The following is a 19,589-nucleotide window of genomic DNA, read 5'->3' as shown; positions in this document are numbered from 1 at the left end:
CGTGTTGAATCTACCTCGATTGTTGCACAAATTTATGTATCCCGGTATTCTCTTTCCTCAACTTTTCTAGTGACACTTCTTGAGCGTGACAAATCTACGCTCTTATTGCTTTAAACAACCACTGTATAATGAAAAATTATTGGCGAAGGGGCAACAAAACTTATCGTACGGTATACAGTTTATAGTGGAACAGTGCTAAATTGCAAAAGTCATTAATGGAGAGACATAATCTCCGCACCACCGGTTGAGTACCGACCGAACTTGTTTACCAGATTTTTCCATTCACTTTTGTGCGATACCTTTTTTGCTTTGTTCAAAATTTAAGTTGTTTTTTTGGTTCCTTTTTTATTGTCCTTTTTATATGTGTGTTGGTTTTTTATTCTTCTTTTTCTTGGAGTCCTTTAATGCAAATCTGACAGTGTCTAGCAATGGTTGTTGTTGATTTTCTTGACCAATTGTATGACCAAACTATCGCCATTTACGTTTCCTAGATATAGAATCGCTAAATATAGAGTGGCTTCACAATATCAGAACTTGGACGGGCATGAACATTCAACAATTACCAAGAGTGGCGCAGAATAAAGAACATTTTGATGTAGTGACCGTGTGATCGCAAACCTCCAGTAAAGGAGTGCACCAGAAGAAGAAGATATACAAGAAGTTGATTTGTGTCTCATATCTGAAGCACATTTCACTAAACAATATTTCATGAAGTTTAGAGGATATAGGATATACCACACTATACATCCTGACAATGCAGGAAAAGAAGGCATCGCAATAATAATAAAAGATAACGTTCAACATTATTGTAAACAAAAAACTAAGAAGGAAGTGGTAACAAACCAGAGCTCCTAAAGATAAAACAAATTTGAACTTCAAAAAAAGAGAGATTCAAAACATAAAAAAATGAGCCAATCAGTTCTTTTTTGAGAGTTGACGGATGATAGCAGCACTGAGTATTCTCTATGTAAAGCAACAAAAAGGCTAAAAATACCAGCAAACCATTCTTCACTTATTAAACTGGAAGACGGTAGCTGGGTTAGAAGTAATAAGCAAAAGGCAAAGATATTTACCACATATTTAGAAAATACATTGAAACCGCATGAAAACCAAATTAATGATCAAATATCGCTATAGCCTATTCAGACAGAAGAGAGAATTAAATTAACATCCACGAAGGAAGTAGCTAATGGAATAAAAGACAACATAAATCCGAAAAAAGCACCAGTATATGATCTAATCATTGGAGAATTACTAAAAACCTGTATCGTAAAGCCATATGAGCAACATAATCAATGCTGAATTGACCAATGATACCAAAACCAAGAAAATCACCAAATGAAGTCTCATGATATAGGCCAATATCACTTTTACAAGTGATGTGGAAGCTTTTTGAGAAACTCCTGCTAAACAGAATTATACCAATAAGAGAAGAGAAAAAAGTGATCCAAACCACCAATTTGGCTTTGAAAAAAAAATTCTATGATTGATCAGTTACACAAAATTACCAACATAATTGAAAAATCATTAGAAGAAAAGAAAGTCTGTTCTACAATCTTTTTAGAAGTAGCTAAGGCATTCGATAAAGTATGATATGCTGGTTTAATCTACAAACTCAAAATTCTTGTGCCTAAACAATATTCAGAAATTTTACAGTTATACCTATTTGACAGATATTTCAGCTTTGCTGATAATACTGCCATCCTAGTAGTAGGCGATACCAGCGATGAAGCAGCAGAAAAATTACAGTTGTCAATAAATAAAAACCATAATTGGAATATAAAATGGAAAATCAAACTAAATGAACCTTGAGTATCACACTAGACGCAAGACTTCGGTGGAAAGCCCATATTAAAAAGAAAAGGGAACATATGGTTGCCAACTCTGGGACTGTGCCAAGATTTCAAGATTATTCAGAGATTCCAGAATAAAGTATTAAGGAACATCGTAGATGCTCCTTGGTATATCAGAAATGTCGACCTCCACAAGAACTTTGAGATGGAAGATGTAAAAATGGCAGGTAGTCACGAACAACAGCTTCACAATCATGTAAACGTCGAGGCCATCTAGTTTCTCGATAATACTGGATTTGAAAGGAGGCTCAAACGAAGAAAACCATTTTGAGTTAGTGTAAAGTGTTCTTCTTCTAGTGCCGTCTCCACTAATGAAGGTTGGCTATAACCATTGTGAATTCGTCTCTATCTTCTATTTTTCCTTAAGAGCGTCCGTGTGTTTAACCTGGTCCAGTCGCTAATGTTTTTCAGCCAGGATATTTGTCGTCTACCAGGTCCTCATTTTCCTTCGATTTTACCCTTTTAATGGTGGTCAAAAGTTCTCTGTTTCTTCCCATTCTGTGTCCATGGTATCTTCAAAATTCTCCTAAAAAGCCACATCCCAAAAGCTTCTAGTTCTCTCATTAAGTAAACATTAACAGTCCAGGCTTCGACACCATAAAGAAGAATAGGGTGGATATAACATTTTACCATCCGATATCGGATTTGCAGATTGAGTCTTTGGTTACTCAGAAATTTCCTCATCTTCAAAAAGGCTGCTCTTGATTGCTCTATTCTTGACCGAATTTCGGATTTCGGATTCAGATCTTCCGTAATCCAGACTCCTAAGTATTTCTTTTTTTCCACTTACTCAATATCTTCATTTTTTATCTGGATCTTTGTAATGACTTTTCCCCTCTTACTGATAACCACGGTTTTTGTTTTCTTTATGTTTATTGTATAACCAAACTGTTCCCCAGTATCACAAACTGTGTTTAGTAACGTCTGCAGGTCTGTCTCACTTTCAGCGATAATGACTGTATCGTCAGCATAACGGATGTTATTTATATTTTCACCATTTATCTTGATTCCTTCTGTACAGTTTTTAAGTGCTTGCGTAAATAACTCTTCGGAATATATATTAAATAGTAATGGTGAAAGTACATAGCACTGTCTCACTCCTCTACTTATCTGTTGCGCATCCGTGCTATTTCCATCTAATGTTCCATGTAATGTCATTTTTGTCGAGTCCTTTTCTCTTTAGACATTCCATGAGAATGTTATGTTTAACTTTGTCGAAAGCTTTCTCATAGTCTATAAACGCAACAAAAAGATCTTTTTGTTGATCTCGACTGTTAGAATGGCATCATTCTCTCTCCTGATGCCAACCATAATGTAGCTTCGTCTATTTTAAAATGTTTAAACTGTTTGTCCTTGTGTAGTGTAGTGTAATGTACAATTTTATGTTTATGACATTCTATGATTGTTGGATAGGCCAAAATTGACGAAATGCCCCTGAATATGCTCTAGGAAGCAAAAGTACTTGGGCAAGACTTAATTAATAAACTGTGCTCGATATCTGCGTTTCATTTGATCAAAGTTCATTTATTCGAGCATTCAACCTTATATCAATATTATATATTACTTTAAGATTAATTTTAAAAACCCTTTGCAATTACCGCAGCTACGCCAATGGCCGTATCTAAAAATCGTCCTTTTAGTCTTTTATGAGAAGGTAACGGTACTTTTGGATTTTGTTTCTTTACAGACTTAATTCTTAGTACCTATATCTCTCAGCTTTTTTATTTCTTAAAAGAAGTACCGAAGCCTGCAGTTTACTTTATGGCTGCTTTATTAGAAATTTGAGAGCAACCTTTGTTGTCGTCAAATTTTTGGGAACAAAGAACATTTAGGCCTTTATTTATAACGCTGGGAAGAGGGTAATAAAATTTTTTAAACTTCTTACAACTAGCTTTACTTCAAAAAGAACCGTTTCCCTAATATTGTACAGTTATTTGCCGTTTTGCTTCCCTTTTTAAAAAATACCGTTATGTTTATATGTTTCCGCCGAAAGTGAAAATAAGTCGGTTCTTGTTAAGAAGGAATTCTTTAAGTGGGGATTATTCTATTCTAGGGAATAGTTTGTCCAATTTGAAAAAGAGAGAATCACTTTTAGTTGGGTAGCCTAAGAGATTAGACGGACTTTTGGTTGCGTCGTCTAAGAGTTTGGACGTATTTCTTTCTCTGGGAATTTATCTATAAGTGTATATATACACTTCTATTGTATCTTAAGTAGTTTGATCTAACACCCGAGTAGATCAAATATACATTATAAATTACCTTCAGTGTTTGATATTAAAGTTAAGTACAGTTTAAATTCAGTGCGATTTAAGAGGCAACATCATCTAAAGTTACTGAAAGTGGTCTTACTATTAATATTAACTCCAATTATCTCCAAAGTAGAATAATCTACGGGCTATCTTCGACAACATTTTCCTGATCGGTGGTTAAAGCTAACTACCGATGCAATCAATTCCTCTAAGGAACAACAATTTCACCAATTGCACTTTTCAGATTTTTCATTAACTTTCATATCTTTTCATTAACAAATATTAATTACAAACATTCATTATTTAAATAAAAGCTGTGCGAGTAGCTTCTTGTGAACCAAATGCGGTTTGGTCCTTATTTTAATTTTTGGTAAAACCGATTTTTATAATCTTGTCTCTGTACTTCTGCAACTTTATTGTAAATTAGTTTAGTATTATTTTGTACTTGCTATAAATTATTACGTTTAAAGCCAGTTATCTCGAGATAAGCCTTTTTTAAGAATTTTTTTAAAAACATCAAGTTCTTACTTACTTACTCCGTGGCGTTATAACCCTTCGTGGGTTTTAACATGCTTCCACCGTTTTCTGTCTTGAGCAACCTGCATCCAATTCTCCTCGCCCATAGTGCTTAGGTCTCCTGCTATATTATGTCGCCACCGGAGACGAGGGCGTCCGCGTGGTCTCCTTCCAGTTGGGACTTCCTCCCATACCAGTCTTACTGTTCGTTCGTCAGAATGTCTTCTGAGGTGTCCTGCCCATTGGAGTCTTCTGGACTTTATTTCATTTATGATGTTGCGTCTGGGTAAAGTTCTTCGAGCTCTTTGTTAGTACTTATCCTATATTGTCCTGATGCTTCATTCAGCACAGGCCCAAAGATCTTCCTTAGGATTTTTCTTTCCCAAACACATAGTCTCTCTTCGTTTGCCTTTGTTATCGTCCACGTTTCGCTTCCATACATCACAACGGATCGTATGATTGTTTTATAGACCTGTATCTTCGTACGTCTTGTTAGTTGTTTCGATTTTATAAGGTTTTGGAGGGCAAAAAGATATCTGTTGCGGGCCTGGATCCTGTTGTTTATTTCTTGTGATCCGTTATTGTCTTCAGTTATTGTTGTTCCAAGGTACTTGAATTCTCTAACGCGCTCAAAGTTAAAGTCATCGATGGTGATGTTCTGGCCGATTCTGTCTCTGCTTTGGTTATTGCGGCTTATATACATATTTCGTCTTGTTTTCGTTGATTTGGAGCCGCATCTTCTCTGCTTCCTTCTCGAACCTCACCAAAGTCTCCTTCATTATTAATCGTGTGTTTCCTATTAGATCGATATCGTCTGCAAATGCCAGTAGTAAGTTTGGTCCTTCTCGATGAAATACTGTATTCGGTTTTTCGATTCTTGCACTTTTGATTATGTGTTCCAGAGCTAAGTTGAAGAGTTGTGGTGAAAGTGCATCTCCCTGTTTTAGTCCATTGTTTATTTCAAATGACCCCGAGTATTGTTGTCCAACTCTCACCTTACATCGTAACCGTTCCATACACATCCGTATCAACCTGACTAGTTTGTTTGGAAAGCCAAGTTCCTGCATCGCTGTCCACAGTCTGGCCCTGCATACTTTATATCAAATGCTTGTTTAAAATCCCTTCTTTCCATTCATCTGGCATTGTTTCTTCTCGCCAAATGTCTTGAATTAGCTTATATATAGAACTGTACAACGCTTCTCTTCCATGTTTTAAGCACTCTGCGGGTATACCATCGCTACCTGGTGTCTTATTATTTTTAAGTTTTTTAATTGCCTGTATTACTTCTTCGTATGTCGGGTATTGGTCTTGTATGTACCTCTATATTTGATGTATTTCTTCATCAAGTTCTCCTTAATGTTATATTTTATTTATATGTGCAAGTGTCTATGTCTATTATACTGAAAGATTTCGCATTTTTTTACATGTTACAGGAGATTTATTTGTATTTCTTGTTTTTGGAATTCAGGCTTCTGGTATCATCAATTTACCGATTCAGTTATTGAATATATTTTGTTTTGTTTACTTACTGAATTTTATTCATTTACTCCTAATAAGTTTCCTGATAATAGAGTATCTCTGAATATTTGCTAATAAAAAGGCTGTATATACGTTTGTAGGTAAGTAGGTAGATGAATTCCACCGAACATATTATTTATTATTTGTTTATGTAGTGAGTTGACCACATTTATTTAATAATTAACTGTTAATATCTTTTCTTGTATTTGTTCTCATAACCTAATTATCTCTCTTTATCTCTCTTCGTTTCTAAGGTTTCTTAATTTTCCCTTTGTAACCTCAAAAAGTTAAGTGGCGCCCTTTTTCTTATCTTCTCTTATTTTTGGCAATTTTACCTATCTCTCTTGTTATCTATTTCTCTGTCTTTTCTAATCTATCTTATCTTGTCTTATCTTTATTATTTCTTCTGTTGGATCCATTCCCGGATCCAAAAGCTAGTTTCAAGAAAAACTCCCGACTCGCTCTCCATCAGCCATCTAGCTGCCGTTCGCAGTGTGTCCTTGGTGACCTTTCTAGCACCATCCAAAAAAGGTTCCCGAGGTTACAAGACGATACACTTATTACCTTATTTCAATACTTTTCTAGGTTTATGTTAACATTGCAAATTTTGGTAGATAAAACGAATCGTCCGAAATAAGTTTAATCCATTCTTTCAATTACTTACCAATGAGTTGTGATTGGAAGGCAGAACTGTAAAATCCATCTCCATTACCACTGAAAAAAATTGTTAACATAAACTTATTGTTTTATTAATTTAATTATAACATTTAACCATATAAGAGTACAAAATTTTACAGAATGTGTATGTGTATCTGGAAAAACAGATGAAATATACAGATAAAAAAGATACAGAAAAACGTAAAAATTATCGTAATGGGCAAAAAAAATTCCACAATTTATAGAGTTATAATAATAACGACCAACCTTTCCCTAGCTACTCGTGGGAACAACATGAATGTACAAAAAAACAAAAAACCAAATCCAAATTCCGAGGCTGGACCAAAACGTTCACCTCAGTCTGAAGCCGCAGTTAAGGATGGACAGCAATGTTCACCTCCAATCTTGGCCCAACCGGAGGCTGGACCGATACGTTCACCTAACAGAAATCTCTTGTCTAAACGTCCCACAGCAGTTCTTATTTGGCCTTTTACCAGAAACTAACAGGCCAGCGATTCTTCGTATTGAGTGTTTTATTTTTAATTATAAATAATTTTTATATGGGAATAAACCACACAGTGCCTCCGATAGGGGCTGCACGACCTTGACGTAGGTTCGGAGGCTTAAGCTGACTGTTCAGATAGGGATGTAGTCTGTCGTAGGAAGTGGAACAAGTATGTGTGTGTGAATGAATGGGATCTCCCTAATAAGGAGCTCTCCGTTGAATGAAGGTATCCCCTATAAACGGGCTAGGCCTAGTGAATGAGAAGTATAAAAAGATGTGAAACGACCACGCTAGAACAGCTTATGTCACCACATAGATCTCTGGGGTATCTGGGAATCTCTCCCAGGTATTTGAGAGACTAAGAATGGATGAACTGCTTCAGCGACCAAGAAGCAGCCTACCCAAGCTAAGGTATGAGGTAATTGTGCCGATGGCTGTATGGCCACAGGGCTTTATGTGGTCGTGAACGATCCCCCTGGAAAACCAGGCAAACCCCATTGTATAAAGCCTTCCCCTGGTAATGCGGAGCTCTGCCAGAAGCGACCAACCTTTCCCTAGCTACTCGTGGGAACAACATGAATGTACAAAAAAACAAAAAACCAAATCCAAATTCCGAGGCTGGACCAAAACGTTCACCTCAGTCTGAAGCCGCAGTTAAGGATGGACAGCAATGTTCACCTCCAATCTTGGCCCAACCGGAGGCTGGACCGATACGTTCACCTCAGCCTGAAGCCGGAGCTAAGGATGAACAGCAATGTTCACCTCAAATTTTGGCCCAAGCGGAGGATAGACAAGGACCACCTCAGGAAAATTGGCCAAAACGCCGCAGAATTTGTGGCACCGAGGAAAAAAGAAGGAGGAAGGCCAGAGAGACGATGGGAAAAGCACCCGCGGGAGCAGCTCATCCCTCTCCAGCCCCTCCCAAAATAAAGTGAAGGTGCCCACATCGGAGGCTGACAACGGTTCCAGCTCCAAAAGAGGCGCGAGTGTGAAGCGCCTTCACCCAAGTACCTCCACGGAGGGCACGCCGAGGAAGCATAAGAAGTCACGCAGTGGTGAAAACGCCGCTGCGCATTCCCAAAGCTTCGCGGAAGCCGCTTTAATACATATTATGGTCGCTATTATAGATAAGGTAAACCCGTATAGAAAGGTCACTGCCGACCGGGCAAACCTTATTAAACGTAGCCTGATCGAGGAATTGGACAGAGCAATCTTATCCACCTCCAGCAGCCAGGTAAAAGCACCCACGTTCAAATCGTGGACTGACTCGGGTGAGATCATCAGAGTAGTCTGTGATGACGATGAGGCGCTTGTATGGCTGGAAAAGGTTACAGCTGATCTCAAACCGTGGGAGGAAGCATCATTGGCTGTTGTCAGTCAGGATAAGCACCCAAAATTTGCCAAAGCCTCTCTATAGATCCCAGAGGATGCTACTAGCACCTCTGATGACCCAGAAAGAGTGCTGTGTAGGTTAACGGCGCAAAATCCAGACATCGCAGTTGCGAGATGGTGCACCTTCCACCATGAGGTAAAAAAGGATCCTAAAGACACCTGTTCATCTTCGGAATCGGAGACGATGACATGGCTGTTCTTAGGAAAAGGGCAATGAGGCTGAGCTAGACGTTCACCTCATTGACTCTAAAAGCAAGCACCAACAAAGTGAAGGATATCTCCTCGGAACCAGAACCTTAGACACTCGGCAGCCGACGACGGTTGCTGAAACTGAGACACCCCTAGTCCCACAGCAGGGGGAAGACCATCAGACGATGGTCGACGAACTCTGCAGAGGAGGCTCCGAAACGACTAAGGGTGCCCCCTTCTAAACCGAGGAGGAAAGAAACCTAAAAGAACAGAAACGATACCTAAGCCATGAGCAAGGACATCGGAAAAAATAAGGTTACTATTATTCAATGCAACCTGCAACACAAAAAGGTTGCAACGGAGACACTATATCGCCGTCTGGATGTAACGGAGGATGCAATAGCACTAATCCAAGAACCTTGGATAACTAAGACCAAAATAACTGGTCTTAGCAGTCTAAACGGTCAAATGTTCAGCTTACCAAGCAATCAACAACCGAGGACAGCAATATATTATGTTCCCAGAAAAATCAAAGCCTCCCCCATGGCGCAGTTTTGCACCTCAGACGTAACTGTGGTTAAAGTGAAATGCCCGTGGGGAAAGGACAAAAAAAGAGCTTTTGCTCTTGTTGAGTATCAACAAGAGTTGATACTAACATCGGTCAACCTACCCTCAGATGCAGCCACCTTACCACCAACAAAGGAAATGGAAGATCTGGTAGACCATTGTCTCAGTCAGAAGATACAACTTATTATCGGCAGCGATTCGAACCATCACCATTTAGGCTGGGGCAGCAGAGATACCAACGTTCGAGGTAAGTCTGTTTATGACTATATTATTAGAAAAGATTTGTATATCTTAAATAGAGGCACCGAACCTACCTTTATTAATGTTCGTAGCCAAACAGTCGTAGATATCACGCTAGCAACAGCTGAAATATCGAATAAAATCAGAGGATGCCTCTATGTCTGACCACTGGCTAACCTATAATATTAGTCTGGAAAAAAGCCTTATCAAATCGCGCGACCCTAGGAGGACGGATGTAGAACTCTACAACCGGCTCTCAGAAGATGCTCTGCGAAATGAAAAGGCTTCAACTCCAGAAACTAATACAGAATTGGAAAGGTATACGGTATTTATCCAAAACAGAATAAGCTGTAATAACTGTAACATCTTAGGAAGATAGCAAGACGGCTTTTAATAGAGCAAAACGCACCAAACTCAAAGAGCATTGGGATTCTTATCAATCAAATTTAAGAGAGTTTAAAAAAGTCTGCAGACAAAGACAAAGAGCTACTTGGAGAACCTTCTGTCGCAGGCTTCGAGGCTACAAAAAACGCTCTCAAAGGACATTTCTTCCTTACACAAGGAAGGAAGAAATTATGAAAAAAGCAATCATAAGAACTACCCCAGGAATGGATATCGAAGAACGTCAAAAAGAACTGAAGGAACAGGGAATCAACGCCAAGTGTAAAGGTCCCTTAAGCTAGCGGGGACACATGAGCGGAATCCAATTTAACCTACGTAATATTTTTTCACCAATTTTTCACTAATTTATTACCACCCTAATAATTTTTCACCACCAAACCAACCTTAAGGGGAGCGATTCTGCTGGCTTAAGGTTCAAGCTAGCAGAATTTAAAAAAAAAACTTTTTGTTGATGGCATATTTTTTCACCAATTTTTCACTAATTTATTACCACCCTAATAATTTTTCACCACCAAACCCCCCTTAATGGGAGCGATTCTGCTGGCTTAAGGTTCAAGCTAGCAGAATTCAAAAAAAAAAATTTTTGTTGATGGCATATTTTTTCACCAATTTTTCACTAATTTATTACCACCCTAATAATTTTTCACCACCAAACCACCCTTAATGGGAGCGATTCTGCTGGCTTAAGGTTTAAGCTAGCAGAATTCAAAAAAAAAACTTTTTGTTGATGGCATATTTTTTCACCCATTTTTCACTAATTTATTACCACCCTAATATTTTTTCACCACCAAACCACCCTTAATGGGAACGATTCTGCTGGCTTAAGGTTCAAGCTAGCAGAATTCAGAAAAAAAACTTTTTGTTGGTGGCATATTTTTTCACTAATTTTTCACTAATTTATTACCACCCTAATAATTTTTCACCACCAAACCACCCTTAATGGGAGCGATTCTGCTGGCTTAAGGTTTAAGCTAGCAGAATTAAAAAAAAAAACTTTTTGTTGATGGCATATTTTTTCACCCATTTTTCACTAATTTATTACCACCCTAATATTTTTTCACCATCAAACCACCCTTAAGGGAAGCGATTCTGCTGGCTTACGGTTCAAGCTAGCAGAATTAAAAAAAATATTTATGATCTACCACAGTGTTCTGCTAGGATTTTACGAATTTATTACAACTTCAGTAATTTTTCACCCCTTACTACCCCTTTAACAAAAATTAAATAAATTTGTTTTTTCAAAAATACTTGAATACATTTACACGGTGTGTGTGTGTGCGAGTGTGTGTGTGTGTGTGTGAAAAACACTTCTGTTGTAATAATTGGTATATTTAATTAAAAATTACTACTTACCTATTACTTATTAATTACTTACTAAAAGTACTACAACTTTCACTGGACTGATAAGTCCGAAAACGTTTTGAACTTAATCCTTTAGGATTTTTAAAATTTAATTAAATATACCAATCACAACAGTGTTTTACTTCAATGTTCGAGTTTTTTAACTATATGATATACAGCCAACTCACGGGAATGATCCCTTTTTAAGTTGTAAAATTTTGTTAAAAAATAGGTAGTGTACAAAACAACAATATTGCAATGTTTAGCATATAAAAAAGTTGGTGAAGTTGGTGTTTGTGTAAATTCTAGCATTTAAAGATGTAAACTACTTTCCTTATTTGAATTTCTAGTATTGATGGGAAATTCTCCACACTGACACATACGGATTTCAAGATTGGTGGGTTATTGGAAAACAGATCCACTATTCAGCTTAAAATCTTTTTTGCAGAACATCGGAAGAGATCTTTTTCTTATAATTTTAAGGTGCTTAATCTTCATCCATAATCCAATGGGACCGAATGTTATTCCTGAAGATCGGTTTTATAGAATAAGAACAGTTATAGACTTTTTAATAATAAAATGACTGCTCTGCGTTATCCAGTAAAATAATTATCGCTAGATGAATCGATGGTACCGTGGAAAGTTAGACTTAGTTTTAAACAATATACTAAACAAAAGACATAAAAGACGATATCAAGGTTAGAATTAATTCGTAAATTAATTTATAAAAAAGCAAAGAAAGACGGAATATCGCACGCGAACATTTACCTATAAATAATTGCTAATAAATCGGACAAACGCGAAACGAAAACGAAAAGATGCAGAGTATGTCCTATCCTAAAAATAAGAAAAAACCCAATTTATGAGTGTGTGGATTGTGCCGAGAAACCAGATCTCTCCGTGGGCGATTCTTTCAAACATTTTCATAAACAAAATAAATAAGTTAATATTTTTTTGTAATAACCTTTAATTTTTACCTATATTCAACTGACAATGAATGAAAAATCGACAAAGAATTAAAATACAAATATCTTTAAATTTTTAAAATGCTGCTAATATAAATTTATTTTACTACGCAAATAATCTATATCAGCTGTTCTGACCAACCGGTAATTTCGGTCTCATTTGAATATACCTACTTAAAATGTTTTGCAATATAAATTCTTTATGTTATAAAACCTTTAAAATTCTTTATGTTATACACCTAATCTTAAAATTATGTTTTGACCAATCGTTAATACTCTTCTTATTTAAATATTATTAAATACCTAAATTATTTTTCAAATTTTCATCTACCTAATGAATGCAAATCTTTTAACAATAGGGTGCAATAGGTGCGCACGATCCCGACGACCCTCCTTTACAATCAGATAAATAATGTAATAGACGTAATAAAATTATTTAAATTTGAATATTTCTTACCTGGTAATTTATTCTGTGAAATATAAAAATTCCATTGTATTTACTAAAACTCAACTTGATTTCAGTTATTTTATATTCATAAAAAGGACTAACGATTCGATTTCGCTTAGCCATGTAATACGACTCGAATCAGAGTCAATTTTTTAAAACGGGTAAAATTTATAGTTTTTGGAATAAAGTGTTTTCATATTTTTAATATTTAAACATTGAAAAAATAAATATTAGTTAGTATAGAATAACATTTGAAAATGTTTTTCAATTAGGGTAGTTGAGAAAAACATGACTAGGCTGGTAAAAATATAGTAAAATTGTAGCACAGCACTCTTGTGTTTTCAAAAAGATTTTTTATTCACCTAGCGTCAATGTGTATCTTGTTGAATGTTTCCCATTATCTGAAGCTTAGGGGGTCAAAAATTATAAGAGTGGATCAAATTTAGTAAAAACCAGGCAAGCAATTTATATTTTCAGTTACAAGTAGAATACAGTAAAATTATAAAAATAGATTTTTTATCACCTTAAATTTTAAGGTAGTAGAATTATTGACTCCTCATAGAGGGTAGTTGAAGGGTGAAAAATTACTAGGATGGTAATGTATTAGTACAAATCTAGCATAATACTGTAGTATCTCATATTTCCGAAAAGATTTGCTTTGCGTTCAACCAGCGTAAATGTGTAGATGGTGGAATTGGTGAAGTTCGTTAACATTTAGTAAAAACTAACCAGAGAGTTTCTTATTTTACTTATAAATAGTATTTAGTAAAATTATAAAACAAAACTTTTTCACCTTTAATTTAAACATAGCAGAACTATTGACTTCCACTAAGGGTTAGTCGAGGGATAAAAAATTACTAAGTTGGTAATAAATTCGTAAAAACTTAGCAAAATACTGTGGTATATCATAAATAATTTTTTTTAATTACGCTGGCTCGAATATTAAGCTAGCAGGAATGTTTCCAAATAAGATTGGTTTAGAGATGGAAACTTATCAGGGTAAAAATACTTTTTTATGTCAGTTATAAGTAGAGGATAGTGAAATTGTAAAAAAAGATTTTTTTCACGTTAAATTTTAACCTAACACAATTATTAACTTTTCACAAGGGGTAGTTAAGGGGTGAAAAATTACTAGAATGGTAATAAATTCGTAAAAACCTAGCAAAACACTGTGGTATATTATAAATATGTTTTTTAATTCTGCTGGCTTGAACCGCAAGCCAGCAGAACCGCAAGCCAGCAGAATGGCTCCCCTTAAGGGTGGTTTAATGGTGAAACAATATAAGGGTGGTAATACATTAGTGAAAAATGGGTGAAAAATATGCCATCAACAAAAATTTTTTTTTTTTGAATTCTGCCATCTTGAACCTTAAGCCAGAAGAACCGCTCCCATTAAGGGTGGTTTGGTGGTGAAAAATTATTAGGGTGGTAATAAATTAGTGAAAAATGGGTGAAACTATATGTCATCAACAAAAAGTTTTTTTTTTGAATTCTGCTAGCTTGAACCTTAAGCCAGCAGAATCGCTCCCATTAAGGGGGGTTTGGTGGTGAAAAATTATTAGGGTGGTAATAAATTAGTGAAAAATTGGTGAAAAAATATGCCATCAACAAAAAGTTTTTTTTTTGAATTCTGCTAGCTTAAACCTTAAGCCAGCAGAATCGCTCCCATTAAGGGTGGTTTGGTGGTGAAAAATTATTAGGGTGGTAATAAATTAGTGAAAAATGGGTGAAAAAATATGTCATCAACAAAAAGTTTTTTTTTTGAATTCTGCTAGCTTGAACCTTAAGCCAGCAGAATCGCTCCCATTAAGGGGGGTTTGGTGGTGAAAAATTATTAGGGTGGTAATAAATTAGTGAAAAATTGGTGAAAAAATATGCCATTAACAAAAAGATTTTTTATTTTATTATTCTGCTAGCTTGAACCTTAAGCCAGCAGAATCGCTCCCATTAAGGGTGGTTTGGTGGTGAAAAATTATTAGGGTGGTAATAAATTAGTGAAAAATGGGTGAAAAAATATGCCATCAACAAAAAGTTTCTTTTTTGAATTCTGCTAGCTTGAATCTTAAGCCAGCAGAATCGCTCCCCTTAAGGTTGGTTTGGTGGTGAAAAATTATTAGGGTGGTAATAAATTAGTGAAAAATGGGTGAAAAAATATTACGTAGGTTAAATTGGATTCCGCTCATGTGTCCCCGCTAGCTTAAGGGTCCTCAAGTGTAACGGGATTTAATTAGGCATCCAGAAATCAGATCTAAGTAACCCAATTCAGTTTAAAAATTTAAAATCCTTTTAATAATATTAACCATTGCTTATTGCTCAATGCGATTGTTTGTTTATGGCATTAAAAATATCGGTGTAACTAGAACACGCTTACCGAGGAGCTGACCTAGTGAAAATGTAATCAAAAGCTTATTTAATAATGTGTATAAATTATATTAGTAAAACACGAATGTATAAACAAACGCACGTGAGTTAAATACCTCGGAAAATAATAGGAGTAGATTATTGAGAATTAAGAGTTAACAGTCGAAGCTAGTGTTGTCATCCGTCAACTGGGTACTCTCTCTATTATTGTACTAGAGAACCAATAAAGTAATTATGAGTATCCAGTGAGTTCGAGTTAATCAATCCCATGCAGGGGGTAAACTACCCCGAGAGTTCCACTATATGGAACTCCTGATGGAAGCAATCTAATAAACATTATATGATTATCCAACATTATTATACAAGGTCTCTGAAATAAAACCTAGAGAACAGGATAAGATGGGACAAACTTACATTCTTACCTAATCCAGACACAAGATTTAAAGGAAATCGAGAAAATAAATGGACTTCAAAACACCTGTATCAAATGGGGCTCATACAGAAAGCTTCAGAGAGCAATGCAGTGTTACAACTGCCAAGCCTTCGGACACAGCGCTAGAAATTGCAACAGGACCACGAGGTGCACGAAATGTAACCAGGAATACATTACAAGAAACTGTCCTCTATTAAAAGGACAGGTGAACAAAGTTAAGTGCTGTAACTGTGGAGAAGAGCTTACAGCAATGACAATGAATATTTGGATAGTCAAGCGGCGAAGAACAACAGGAACACACCAGTTCTTTCACCTCATCCATTGGTATATAGGACAGCCAAGACAGGAATGTCTTACGAACAAACTGCACAGGCACAGAAGCCACAGGAAACAAAAGCGCAACCAAGCTATTTATCATCATCATCAAGAATTACGGACATATGGGCGGAAATCAACAAATCGATGTAGACATGCTCAAAATCCTGGAAGGGATGAAAGAAGAACTTCAAGCCAAACCATTTGCCAGGAAAGCTAGGATGTTAGTAAAATAGCAAGAACTTTACAATGCCAATTAAAAAACTGAAGATTATGGAGATCAACATTGCCTCTCTAAGACTAAAGATTAATGAGCTAAGAGAAACAATCATTAAATACAATCGAGACGTAATATGTATCCTAGACATTACACATGACAAACATGCAGATAATTAGTATAAACAACTACGATACCAAAGTAAGAAGAGAGACACCACATCACTGAGGAGTAACAACATTTCGACTCCCCAGGAACAGTTGTCCTAGCAGAAGATTTCAACGCACACCATATACCATGGGGGTGTATAGACACGAGATACGATGGAGAAACACTTTTAAGATATTGTGACGACAGAGATAATATGATTCACCCAGACGAATCAACAAGGATCATCCCGAATCGAAGAGAAACTGACTCAAAACTAGATCCGTTCGTCACAGAAGGAATAATAATGGAAGACATTAGGACACATTTCCAAATCAGTTCCGACCACAAACCAGGTACAATAATCATAACATCAAGAATAGACCTTAGCACAGTTAAACCAATCGAAAAATGAAAATTAAAATATGCAAATTGGCAAAGCTACAGAAGACAGCTTAACGATATGAAGATAAAAAGAGAATTCGAATTAAAAGAAAAAAGATAAATAGAAGAGATTAGTAAGAATTCAACAAGCACTGACAAATAAATTACTAAAGGAAAATACAAACTAAAGTGGTCTTATTTTATAATTCCTGAAGAACTAAAAGAAATCATAAAAGAAAGGAATATGACCAGAAAAGCATACCAATGAATAAGAAAAATCGAATACAAAATATACGGAGAAGAATTATCGGAAGAGGTAACAATAAGATTTAAATTACTCACGGAAAGCAGATGGCACTATATCTGAAGACCAGAAGAAAACTGTGGCAATATATGGAAATTAATAAAAGCCAAAAGAAGAGTGAGACAAAATGCTACAAATCATTGACAACGAAGAAACACATTTCGAACCTCAAGAAAAAGTGGATGCAACTACAAAAAAATGACAGAAACACACAGGCCGAATCAACACACATCAGAAGGAAAACCATAGAAATGATACACAACTACGAAAGGATAAAGGAAAGAAACGACTTTATAGTAGAGGAAGAAGACAATCCAAGTCCAGCAGAAGTGGTTAACAGAATAAAAAAACTAAAAGAAAAAAAGAAAATAGAGCATCAGGAATAGAAAATATCTACAATATTGCATTGAAGAAACTACCTAAGAAAATAATAGGGCAACTATTCTACATATACAGATTCTGACTAGAATACGCTAAAACTATTCATCTAAAAATTCTGCTAAAATTATTCCTCTACTAAAACCAAAAAAAGGATGGAAGGAGACCAGAAAGTTACAGGCCGATATCACTTCTGCAATCAGAAGGAAAAATATTGGAAAGAATTATTTACAAAAGACTCTACAAACATGCCGAAAGGAGAAGAGTCATCCAAGAAGGCCAATTTGGATTTAGAAAAGGAAGAAACTGAATTACAACTAGCAAGACTGGTCAGTGATTCTAACAGGAATGACCATACTGATCATAGAAAAAGCTTATGACACAATGTGGAAAAAAGCCCTATACTACAAGATGGAAGGAGCTAGACAACCTCATTACTTAGTCAACATATGTGACACATGTTTGACTAATAGAACTTTCCAGGTATCAGCTAACCAAAAGATATCCATGATCCCTCAAGGCAGTTCTTTATCAACGATACATTTTTGTTTCAGATCTGCCCACTGATGCCAGAAAAAACACAGTCTTATACACGGTCGACACGGCAATTTACACCGTAGCTAAAGCAACAGAAGAATCGTCCAGAGACTTAGATCAGGTAGATAGAATAGCTGATAATAAAAACAAATGGAAGATAAAAATCAACACAGAGAAGACCCAATTCATCATCTTTCCGTAACAGCACGATCCACCCAAAGAAGAATTAAGTGTGAGAGGAATATTTCAGGCAGAAGTCGTCAAGTACCTTCGAGTCCACCCTGACAGAAATCTCAACTTCAAAAGAAACACCCAAGAAATTAAGAAAAAGGCATCAGTAAGGAAGCGATTGATCCTACCCTGCATTCAGAAACAGCTCTTTATATCAAGTCAAGAAGATTTAATTATACCAGGCCTACGTTAAAGCCGTGATGTTATATGCAGTACCAGTATGGAGTTCAAAAGCGAAGACCAACTGGAAGAAGCTTGTAAGAACAGAAATAGCATGCTACAGATTAATAGATGGACCACCATGGCAAGACAGAATATTCAATGCAAGCACCCGAAAGATTCCAGTACATATCAGTGAGGGAGGTGGCCAAAATAGGACCAGAAAATTCTTCTACCAGAGCACAAGAAGACTTCTTAAAACCAGGGATATCTTCACCAAAAACAGGGTTCAAAGTATATATCGAGAAACCCACAAACTGATTGACAATTTAATTAGAGATTAGCCAGATGGTTGCAGAAGACAGCGAAGTAGATACGATGCCAAAAATAGTACCTACAGACGTCCAGAATCTCAACAACATAGAAAATCTGGTACCCAAAGAGGATGCGGTCCCACAAAGTAAGCGGTGCAAATGCAGAACGTTCACGAAAGAAGAAAGAAGACTAAAATATATTTTTTGAATTGTACATATTATTAGAGCAATATACGTTTTTATTTTTATTTTTATATGGGTAATATTCAGTATTTGACTTCTTTCGTCGGTGTCACTTTTCAAGTTCAATGATTTTGTATTTACTTTAGTTATAAAGTATATCAATGTATATTAACAACAAAAGTATGCTAAAAGAAAATAACGTCAAAATAAATTATTTATTCAGACGTTAGTCAGATTTTATTGTCATATCAAGCAACTTTCTGTCAACTGTAGGTAATAGTTATTTAATAAAATTATAATAATAATAATAAAATAATAAACTAGAAAAATGTAATAAAATTATACAAACCTTCTATTCAAAACTCGTAAGTGAATGTAGAAAAATGTGATGTAGAGGATAATCGGAAGGACAATCAAACATAGGGCTCTTGCAACTAGGTTTTTTAAAGTATGGCTCTAAAACAACAAAGTAATATCAAATATTAATAACTCCAAATGTACTATATATATTGTTATGATTCAAAAATATGCACTAAGTTTAAATGACAGAAAAAAGGACGAATGACAAGAATTGTTATTTCTACATGTTAAAAAAATTAAAGAATTTAATTAAATTTATATAACGTTTTATTTGTTTTGGATGTGAAATGGACTATTTTTCGACGTATAGTAGTGGTGGCAATACACACCCCTGTCGCACTCCTCTTTTAATTTCGAACTCTTCTGATGTGTGTTCATTAATGCGTATGTGTGCCTGCTGTTTATAATATAGATTTGTTATAAT

The 19,589-nt window shown here is 35.8% G+C and overlaps 1 protein-coding gene across 2 annotated transcripts in view; it reads right to left on the bottom strand.

The window, feature by feature from the left end:
- Window positions 1-19,589, bottom strand: part of tw (Protein O-mannosyl-transferase 2) — a 96,212-nt gene that overhangs the window by 30,800 nt on the left and 45,823 nt on the right. For both annotated transcript variants that reach the window (XM_072531932.1, XM_072531930.1), the window contains exons 7-8: window positions 19,155-19,261; window positions 6,801-6,850 (exon numbers count right to left, since the gene is read on the bottom strand). In XM_072531932.1, coding sequence (XP_072388033.1) covers window positions 6,801-6,850; window positions 19,155-19,261 — 157 coding nt within the window. The remainder of the gene's footprint in view (window positions 1-6,800; window positions 6,851-19,154; window positions 19,262-19,589) is intronic.

The sequence above is a fragment of the Diabrotica undecimpunctata genome, chromosome 5 (assembly GCF_040954645.1).
Source record: "Diabrotica undecimpunctata isolate CICGRU chromosome 5, icDiaUnde3, whole genome shotgun sequence".
NCBI classification, from domain to species: Eukaryota; Metazoa; Arthropoda; class Insecta; order Coleoptera; family Chrysomelidae; genus Diabrotica; species Diabrotica undecimpunctata.
Note: the sequence above shows the minus strand (reverse complement) of the source record. Positions and strands in the feature narration are given on the sequence as shown.